This window comes from Nicotiana sylvestris, chromosome 6 (assembly GCF_000393655.2).
Source record: "Nicotiana sylvestris chromosome 6, ASM39365v2, whole genome shotgun sequence".
NCBI classification, from domain to species: domain Eukaryota; kingdom Viridiplantae; phylum Streptophyta; class Magnoliopsida; order Solanales; family Solanaceae; genus Nicotiana; species Nicotiana sylvestris.
In genome coordinates, this window is record NC_091062.1 from 44,319,191 (window position 1) to 44,329,719 (window position 10,529).

Below are 10,529 nucleotides of genomic sequence, written 5' to 3' on the forward strand. Positions count from 1 at the left end.
TCGAGGAATCAATTAATGGAGGCTATCGACTTCTTGCTAACAATTCTCCTACTACAATGGAGGATAGAATTCGCAAGCGAACTAGACAGAGAAGAGGAAGAGTATCGAAAATTTTAATGTAATGGGATGGGGGAAGAGAATGAGATGTATCAAAGTAGAGAGAGAAAGAAAATATTGTAACTGATTAGCGTATTTAGTGGCTTAGGGCTAGGAAGTAACCAAAATTAAATATTTTACTATAAACCTTAAAAGGTATCTATAGAATATAATTTTTTAAATGGTATTTATTTAAAATAAATAAGGTGTTAATATTTGTTATAGGAGGTAAATATTCCATCTATATATATATATATATATATATATATATATAGATAGATAAGGTGATGTGGCATGCCTCTATGGCTAGCATTCCTATTTATCTATTTTGTCAATTTTTTGCCTTTTCTCCTTTTTAAAATTATTTAAAAAAATGTTTCATTATAGAAAATTCAACAGTCACTTCTTCTCCCCCCCAAAAAACCATTGCTTCCTTTAATTCTCTTAATTAGGCCTCCATTAATTCTCTTCCTCCATTTCTTTCCCAGGTGAATTTCCTTTTTCCTTATCACTTTCTCTCTTCTTCCTCCTCTCTCCACAGGTAATCATCAAGCTAAATATCCTCTTTCTGTCTTTTGAAATTTATTTTGTTGGTATTTCATGTATATTTATTTCCAGTATATTCAATTTCTGTTGGATTTTAGATTCGTTTGGGTAATTATCAGTGTGCTTCATTTTCTTTGGTATGTTTAATAATTACTATTTTATTTTCCTTTTACTCAAATTGATTTTCTGATGATCAGTTGTGTACCCTTTGCATCTTCGCCCATTTTTCATGTGTCCTCTTCATCATTTCCGGCTTTACTCGATTTCCATGTTAGTTCTTCTTTGTGCGACACTTCTATTTATATTTGGTCTATGTTTCTTTTGACTGTATGGTCCGACATAGTGATCGAATTTTTGTATTTTTCTGTAGCTTCTGAGAGTTACTCGACTATCATTTTGTACTGTAGCTATGACATGATTGACTTTTGGGACGTTCTCTTACAAGGTTTGGTTACCTTCTTTAATCAAATTTTAAAATAGTAAATTTAACTTTTACAATAAGAGTAAAACTAGCTAGCTATATCTTTATACGTGTACTTAATATACATAGGAAAAAACAAGTGTATAAAATTTGTTAAAGATATTATTCATAGATAGAATATTAAACTTGAATAAGCTTTCACTAGCTTTGATATGAACACAAGAAGCAGTTATGACTTTGTTGGCAAGAATGCGCAGTTGCATTAGAAGCCAAACTACTTTGAAATGAAAGATTGAAAATATAATGTCTTAGATTTTTTTAATCATACAAGTTCGCGAGTTCTATATTTGATGCAAAAAGTTGTTTGGAACTCGAGTATGACATGAAGCTACTATTCAAGATATGTAGTCATTTGCCTATGTAATAACTTATTTCTTTTATGGTAAGGCAGAGATAATTATTGTATATAGAAATTGTGAGAGGCTCTATATTTGACATGATAGATTAAAATGGGACACCATAACAATCTTACTCTTGATTAATTTAGTTACTAACCAAATACAGCTTTAGTTGGAATTATTTTTTCCTATATTAATGGCTATTTTTTCTACACCCACATGCCACAGGATACAGGAAATTTCAACAATGTAGGTTATTTATTTTTTCTTGTGAGCTTTTGTTTGACATTGCTATATTTTATTTACCTGATAAGGGTTGTATTAATGTATGTGGATATCTTTTGGTGATTAGGTCATGCCATTTATTAGGAATTAGTCAAGAGAAGTCCCATTGGTGTAGAAGAAGTTGCTATTCATTGTCTCTCCCTTCTTCTCCTATATTCCCATGGAAGCAATAAAAATGCTGCTACAGATGGACGTTTTTGCTATTGTGATGCTGAAGTAAAGCTGCAAATTATTGTAAAGAAGTTGGGGGTTTATGCTGGAGTTCGTTGTGAATAAGAAAAGAGAGTGTTATTTCTACTCCATTATTGCACATATTTGAATTGTTTTTTTTGTTGTTGAATAAAGTTCTCCCATATCTCTTAAACCAATCGAAAAAAGGGTCGATTAAAAGATTATGATAATTCATTAATTTTGCTTGAATTGTTTATATATATTAGGAAGATTGAGCCACCATAATGAGTGTATATGCGTTTTTGTTTTCTCGAAAAGCTGTGGCTCTTAGTGCAGGCTGAATTAGAAGCTTAAATGTGGTAATTCTCTACTTAAGAAAAGAAATGTAAATGACATTTGCTATGAATAAAAAAAGTACCACAAATTGCATTTTTGGAATTCTTAAAATTAGATATAGGAAAAATTAGAGAAAAAGATTAAATTAGGAGTTGTGTCTGAAAAGCACTTGAGAATAGAAAATAACGTAAGAAAACATTTAATCAAAAATTTAATAAATGTTAATGTTTTAATTAATGAAAAGCAATATGGACTTCTTGAGATGTTTTAGAAGGTCAACTTAAGGCAAAGTAATCCGATGAAGTTTTTTACAAGCGCTCAAATCTCTATATTGATGTTCTATTCAGTTAACCAAAAAAAATAACTAATGAAATACCTAACAAAGGATGTAATTAGTAATCACTAAGAAGACTCAAGAGGGTAAAAGGATGATGGAATAGAACGTGGCATGGCACTTATCTATTGTATTTATTTTCTTCTCTTTTTTGCTTACTATTACTAATAAATACATAGGAGTAATAATGTAATATTTAAATAATAAATACTACAAGTCTCTAATTATGATCAACATTTACTTCAAATTATTATAGTAATAAATATTATTAGTTACAATAATGAATGTTATTTATGAACAAAATTTAACTAGGAAGGAAAGGCAAGAGTTTGCATAGAATATTTTTTTTCTAAGTGAAAGGTCTTGATCAGAACTTTGTCTTAGTATTCAAAACTGTGTCTTATAAAACTACAAAAAATATAGGTAGTGCTTTTTTTTTTTTGTTTATATTCTTTCTGCTTTTTATTTTTTTCCTTAGGCATTTGATTTGTGATTTTTGTTTGCATCTTTCTTCGACTTGCTTAAAACTGACATAATTGCTATATGACTTATATCATGTAATTTATTTCATTTTATAAACTCTTTTATACTTAAATCTATAAAAAGAGATGTTTCACCGCGCTTCGCGCGGATTGATTAACTAGTAATAAGTTGAAATTCCATGTGAATGATTCCTGACAATGGTCGGAGGAGACCTATGGAGAGAGCAAATTATTCTAACGTCTCTACAATAATATTTAATCACGGATACACCTTTTATATTCCACAATTTTTATACAAAATAACCATTCATCTGTTTTTCCCAGGGTCAAGTATATTGCTTGACATTCTTTTAACTAGCAAAAGCAAAAATTATGTACCTAAAATACAACTTACGATAAGACCATCTAAACTATAAGTTAGTTGATTCTTGAAAACAAAAGATACGCTTGACGCCCAAAACGTCCAAATACACTGCCCACAGTGCACGAAAGTTAGCAGACGGATCCATGGCGGATTGGCCAAACGTGCCAAGGTGAGCCCGGGGCATCTAGGAGCTTTATTAGAAGGATCCGGAAGGTTCCGAAGTGCTTCGAGCATGTCGGAAACCTATAGAAGGCCGAGAATTAGATCATCTTATTAAAGCATACTTTAAAAAGGCAGATTAAGTCTGTTATGGAAGTCTCCAATCAACATACACACACTGAGGACATCATAGAAGCCCTTAAGCTGGCGGAACCAGTCCCTAACCATGGGCGGATTTACATGAAAGGGTATGGATTCGCGTAAACTCATGCACCCCTCCCCATATTATGTATTGCAGTGCAACTTCTCTGAAATATAATACTTAAAATATGTTTGTGAGAACCCATACACAGGAGACTACTTCATTGCACTCATTGCCGCATGCACCTTCATTAACCAGGTCGAGGGATCAAATCCCCCTCTGGCTTGAAAATATAGCATAACACAGAACCATTATGCAGAAAAGCAAGAACAAATACATTACTTAAATCAAACCAGCAGAAAGCCAACATTAGCAAGTTTACTGTTTACAACAACTTAGTTCATAGCAGGCATTATTTGGAACAAACACAAGTATAGTAACTGCGCAGTGATTGATGATGGCAATCAGAAACCATGAATCTTGATGTGCTCTTTCTTCACTATTCCAACCTGTTCCCGAAAACCAAAGATTCACAAATCAGCTTTATTATAAACTACATAAATACTATCAACAACCAAATAAAATCAAACTGTAAATTCAATCAAGCTAGAAAACGTATCAGTGATGGTGTGAAAGTTGTTTCTTTATTCCGACTTGGGATTCGGAGATTTTCAGAAATAATCACAATAACAAAAAGACTCCCAAGACTGGAAGACCGGGAAAAGAAATTCTCCCGCATTCAAAATAATAGGGCACCTATTAGTGGTTATCAAACTCAACTAGCTACTCAAAACTAATTTCAGTTCCTAAAGGAAAAAAAGGCCCCATAATGCAGCAAGAACAGAGGATGCTTATCGAGTATTATATAAAAGGTGAAGTCAAACATATGTCCGATACAGGTAGACGGATAACATGCTTTTTCTATGTACCCTCTCATCACAGGTATAATTTTGAAGAACAGAAAATAGCTGCTGGTTGATGTGAAAAATAATTACCTGGACAAGAAATGTTGAAACATTCTTTCGCTGATCACCCTGAAGTTGAATAACCTTCAAAGACGGAAAATACATTTACATTAGTCATGATCACCATATTTTTTCTCTGAGACGACATAGAGATCAATATCCATTAACACAAACCTGCCCCAATTCTGGATCCTGGACAACAGTGCCGTTGCAGCAAAATTCTTTCTTGAGATCCTTCAGAATTTTATTGTAGCTGAATTCTTTCTTCAAACCCTGCACAGTTGTCAGGCTTTTCCTACCGTTCCTTTGTTGTATACGGATGTGCACATAATCTTTTGTCCCCGCACCAGAGTTATCAGCATTTGCCTCAGCAAAGGGATCTGAGGCAGACAGCAAAGTACCACAATATTACCAATTATAAAGCATAACTTGAACAATACAGCTCCTCCTAACTAGCAGGCTCATCATTTTTACACATAAAATATAACCTCTTCTGTACAAGTGCTTACTTGCACGATTAAAATTTTTTAGTCATTTTCTTCTGATTATTCAAAAGTTCAAGTTATTGAATAAAAAAGATCGCAAGACAGAGAAATCCACCAAATTGAACCAAATAGGAATGTAAATTGAAGAAGTTGCATACCAAAAGCATTAGGAACTTGGAGGTCGAGATCAGACATGAAACTTGGCTGAAGAAAAAGGGTAACAAGAGCACGCGCAACTCTTCAAACTTAGATGCTCAGACCTAGCAAAAAGAGAACCCTTCAGCAGTTAGTACAGCCATCTGCAAGCATAACACATGGGGTATGTGTAAAACAACGATGCAAGAAAAATCAAGATCAATATATGAAAGGGAAACTTGCGTTTTTTGTCCCTAAAATGTCGACAAGTTCTTATTTTGGTCCTTGTGATGCTTGGTTAAGCACATTTAACCTTCAATTAATTTAAATGTACACTTTTGACCCTTCTGCGTGTGAATCTTCACAAAGTTAATAAATTAACAACTGTTATACCATATAGCTGCCCATACGATATGTTAAATTTTGTACTGTTAATTAATATTTGTGGGCTATGTAAATAATCTAGATTAACATATTTCCTATGTAAAACCAAAAACACAAATTTTAATTAGTTCAAGGTTAAATATGCTTAGTGAAATACCAAAAGAACTAAAATTTAAAGTTACCAATAAGTGAGGATCAAAAGTGCATTGATCCCTATATCAAAAGTCCAAACCTTCAATGATAAAAATTGTGTCATCTAAAGGAAAAAACCTTTTTGTTGATAATCACCTAAAAAATCTATTCTCTCTTGTATGAATTACAGCAAGAGGTAAAGGATAAGAGAAATCAAAATTGGAACAAGTAGAATTGGATTTGTAGGGTTATTGTGTAAAAGGAATAAGGATAGAGCAACCAAAATAACTGAAACACCAATTAGTGATAAAGATGAACCTTTTAGCACTAATAGGATTGCAAAATCCGTCTAAACACCAATAATTCATAACAAAGACAACAATCAAAGGCAAGAAACAAATCAAACAACTAAAATTAGGCCAAGAAAATCAGCGGAAAACAATATAATGAAGAAAATGTAAACTAAAATTCCGAGTTCTTCAAATAAAAATCTAAATTTCTTCGATAAAGTACTCAACAAAGAAACACAAAATCAAAATGGATCAGGCGATATTAAATTACCAAACCCCCGCCCTTCCACCAACATTGAGCCATAAAAATAATCCGGAAATCCAAATTGAATACTTACATCACTTCAATCTAGGTGGGCATGCTTATTTGAAACTTCTACTTACGAGATGGATTAAAAGAGGTTCGTGCAAACTGACTCGAATATTATTGTCAGAATTAAAATCAATTTAAAAAAAAAAGGAGTAAAGAAGATTACCTGATCTGAAGGTTAAGGAGTGGAGAGATGAGGATGATTAGAGTAGACCCAAAATTCCGAGAGAGAGAGAGAGAGAGCAAAGTCAAGACCAAGAAGAATAGAATGTGGTTTCGATGTGAAACGATCGATAGAATATATGTTAGGTCGGTCGCAAATAATGAAACGTAAGCGGAGCTACTATAGGCTGCGTCTCGGAGCAGCATACTCCTGTGCGCCCTTATTAACTTTCACCAACTCCGAGTTGTTCCCCCTCCCCCCCCCCCCACCCCCACCCCCCAAATTATATTCGTTTTGGATTTTTCGAGCGTAAGACCCATTATTTTATTAAAAGAAGGGTTAAGTTAAGATTTTGTTTCACTTATAGGGCTTGAATAAAAAATATTTCTCCACGAAAAGGATTTAAAAAAAAAATTGTAGCTAGTGGAAATTGAACCCATAACCTTATGTAGATTTTGAACCCCTTGACCATTAAATTACACTTTTGGATTGTATTAAGGGGTTCAAAACTTAATATATAGAGGTAAAAAATAGATTTTGCCTTATATATACAGTGTAATTCTTGCGCCCCCCTAAATCCGCCCCTGCTAATTACCATTTATGTACCATTTTAGGATTTTAATGGTATTAATTAGTCTCCTAATTTTACTCAACCGTATATTCTCACTCCCCCAAGTTTCTCTCTCCAAATCTCCACGCTTTCCCCTTCAATTACCCACGATTTTTTCTTCTGACACCAGCAAAAATTTGCAACTCCTCCACCATTGAAAATCATTAAAAAGCTTTGAAGATTTGAATTCAAATTTGGATTTTCAAAAGATATTGTTTGTATTGGATTGTATGTTGTTGCAAAGAATTGAGAATTTTCTCTACGTCTCTATTTATCTCTCAATCCCAAATTTCAGTAATATAAGAGGAGGAAAAGAGAGCAGCAATTCCACCATTGACAACCATTAAAAAACTTTGAATTCGAATTTGGGTTTTCAAAAATCATTTTTTGTTTGGATTAGGTGTTGTTGCAATTAATTGGGAATATGGTTTGGAGTTTATATCTCAATTTTGAGGGGTTTTGGTGAAGATTAGACTTGTTTTTGGCTAAATTTCAGATTGAAACTCGAAGAAGAAGAAGAAGAAGAAGAAGAAGAAGAAGAAGAAGAAGAAGAAGACATCACATACATTATATTGCAGAAATTGTAGAAAAAATGTATTCTGTTGTTTATTTATTTTTTATTTATTTATTTAACTATTGTATGAAAGTTGAACAACATTGTATAAAAATTGTATTTAAGTGGTATTATATTGTAGTTGTATATAACTTGGTAGAAAACAGTTGCATGTTTGTGCTGTTACATTTTATATCAAATTATGGTTGTATATAAATGTCCTACAACTTATCTACAATCAATTGTAGATAAGTTGTATTCCTCTATAACGAGAGATGTTGACATATCAAATAACTTTAGTGTTCCAGACAAACTTGCATGAAAATAAAAATAAATTTTGTTATGAACAGTTTGTAGAAATTTTGTAGATAATTTGTAGAAACATTGAAATTCTGTATTTTCATATTAATTTTTCAAATGATATGTATTTTTATTGTAAAATAAATGTAGAAATTTTGTAGATAATGTGAAAATCTATACTGATATATATATTTACTTTGACATGTAGTTTATTTGTAGATAAAGTGTAGGACATTTATATACAACCAGAATTTAATATAAAATGTAACAGCACAAACATGCAACTGTGTTCTCATTGGTGATACTCAATTCCATATTGAAATCGCGAACAGTTATACATAGCGGATATCATCCTAAGTTTTTGTTTTTTCAACTTTCATACAATAGTTAAATGAATAAAAAAAAAATAAACAACAGAATATAGTTTTTCTACAATTTCTGCAATATAATGTATGTCATGTCTTCTTATTCTTCGAGTTTCAATCTGAAATTCAGCCAAAACCAAGTCTAATCTTCACCAAAACCCCTCAAAATTGAGATATAAACTCCAAACCATATTCTCAATTATTTGCATCAACACTCAATCCAAACAAATAATGATTTTTCAAAATCCAAATTCGAAATTCTTTAAATTGATAACTTCTTATACAATTTTAAATGGACAATATGGCTGTAAAACAGATATCTCATGGGGCAGTAAACATGTTCAGAACAGAAACAGGGTACACTGACTTAGAAAAAAGGCAGCTTTTTTTTGAGAAGCTATCAATTTAGCAGGAAGCAGAGTGTTACTGAGAAGATGAGAAATTCTTTCTTCTAGAGTGAAAAGGGTGATATGGGTAAAGCTCAAATCAGCAAGAAAAATCAGAAAATTGGTTTGGTTGAGGCTCAAATATGGTATCTTTGGCTATAGAAGAAGAAGGGCTTTTCGCCAACTTGGTATCTTTGGCTATCGCAAAAACAGAGTTAAATAAGAAAACCTACCGCTACAATGATTTGGTAAACTAATATAATTTCCTATACGGTATAGGAACGAAAATTTCCTTTTGAAGAATTAGCCCTAACTTTCTCGAAAGTATTTTAAAGAAAAAAAAAAGTAGTTTAAATTTACTTGTTTGGGAAACTTTTATAAAAGAAAGATTGAAACTTTCTTTTGCCAAAAAAACAGTTTGTTCCAAAAAAAATATGAATCTGGTTAATTGCATGTAGTTTGTTCAGTTGAAGCTTTTGTGACTGAAAGAAAGACATTTCTTTGAAGAACAGCTTAAAATCACAACAACTGTTTGGAATATATACTATTAACCATAGGTTTGGTTTAGATATAATTTTTATTATGAAATAATTGTTTATTCAGTTTTAATAAAGTTTTAAATAGATCATATATTAGTCTGTGTTCTTTGCTTATATAGTAGATGATTTAGTGTATAGAGTTTAGTTTATACACAGAAGATTAAATCATCGGTTCTTATAAGTATAAAGTTTGATTCACAATCTAATGATGGAATTTGACAAACCATCAGGAATGATTGCAGCACAAGATTAACTATAACTTAGCTTGATTATGGGAATGGTTTAATTCCAACTTCTTGTGCTAGCATATTTTGTATGTATTGAACGGATCAGGTAGAGATAAGTATTTTATACTAACTTAATAAAATAAACTATCTAGCCATTAAATGTACTTATACCCTTAATTTTGATATAATTATTATTAGCTATGTACATTATTATTATTTTGATTTATTAAAAGTCGAGATTCTTTCGTGGGTCAATATGCCTGGTAAATTGGATAATAATAATAATGTACATTGGCGAAATAATAGTTAGTTGATGGAATCCATGTCTCGGATTAGAGATTGATAATACACCTTTATGAAAGCTTATAAGTTTTCATATGTAAACCCAGCCATTGAATTTTGTATCCGATACATGAAATAAGTTAAGCAAAAGTCTAAAAAAAATAATCAATAAATTAAATCATCGGTAATTTAATTTAGTTGATTAGTATCTGAATCTTAACATGAGGAGTTAAATAAGATTTAATGGATGAATTTCGAAATGGAATAAGGAGTGCAATTACGGATTTTTAGTGGAATAATCGTAATTAATTATGGTTGATATTAATTTCAAAAATTATAAATTAATTCCATAATTGGAAGTCTTATTAATTAAATTATGTGGTCCATGTTGTGCCTGAATAATAGGAAATAATAAAATCCTTTTTCTGGTGGAAAAGAAAATCCAACAGGTTTTGAAAAGGGGTTTTAACCCTTAAAACTTGTGCTATAAATACATAAGGTTTTCCACCTAGATGAGGGGAGAAAAAGGGGGCTGAAATTTTCAGTCTTTTTCCTAGAAAAATTTCGCCCACACGAAATTTTATTTTCGAATATTATTTGGGTAATACAATAGAAGATCGTTGACCGTTTGAGGATCACGATTGTGCGGGTGATGGAGATTACATTGAA

At 31.8% G+C, this 10,529-nt stretch overlaps 1 protein-coding gene and 1 long non-coding RNA gene across 4 annotated transcripts; one reads left to right on the plus strand and one right to left on the minus strand.

Annotated features, from left to right (window-relative positions):
• The first annotated feature begins 504 nt into the window (after positions 1–504).
• On the plus strand, positions 505–2,120 carry LOC104222259 (uncharacterized). Of its 2 annotated transcripts, XR_709908.2 has the most exons (4): positions 505–637; positions 840–912; positions 1,013–1,087; positions 1,814–2,120. It is a non-coding gene; the product is annotated as an uncharacterized lncRNA (long non-coding RNA). The 2 variants fall into 2 exon arrangements; XR_709907.2 differs by having other exon boundaries at positions 840–1,087.
• Positions 2,121–4,045: 1,925 nt separating this feature from the next.
• LOC104222260 (protein translation factor SUI1 homolog) lies at positions 4,046–6,792 on the minus strand. 2 transcript variants are annotated; one of them, XM_009773468.2, is made up of 5 exons: positions 6,602–6,792; positions 5,343–5,444; positions 4,874–5,079; positions 4,730–4,783; positions 4,046–4,243 (listed from the first exon to the last, which is right to left on the minus strand). In XM_009773468.2, exons 2-5 carry the CDS (start codon positions 5,377–5,379, stop codon positions 4,199–4,201), a joined length of 342 nt encoding a protein of 113 aa, XP_009771770.1. In that variant the 5' UTR covers positions 5,380–5,444; positions 6,602–6,792; the 3' UTR covers positions 4,046–4,198. The 2 variants fall into 2 exon arrangements, with proteins under 2 accessions (XP_009771770.1, XP_009771771.1); XM_009773469.2 differs by having other exon boundaries at positions 5,343–5,483; positions 6,602–6,789.
• Between the last annotated feature and the right edge of the window lie 3,737 nt (positions 6,793–10,529).

Bases quoted from the DNA above. Each gene is read 5' to 3' on its own strand.
- LOC104222260 (XM_009773468.2), bottom strand. From the start codon at position 5,379: ATGTCTGATCTCGACCTCCAAGTTCCTAATGCTTTTG. The intron at 5,080-5,342 runs GTATGCAACTTC...TGTCTGCCTCAG, and splicing joins CCAAGTTCCTAATGCTTTTG to ATCCCTTTGCTGAGGCAAAT. The intron at 4,244-4,729 runs GTAATTATTTTT...TTTCGGGAACAG, and splicing joins TTTCAACATTTCTTGTCCAG to GTTGGAATAGTGAAGAAAGA.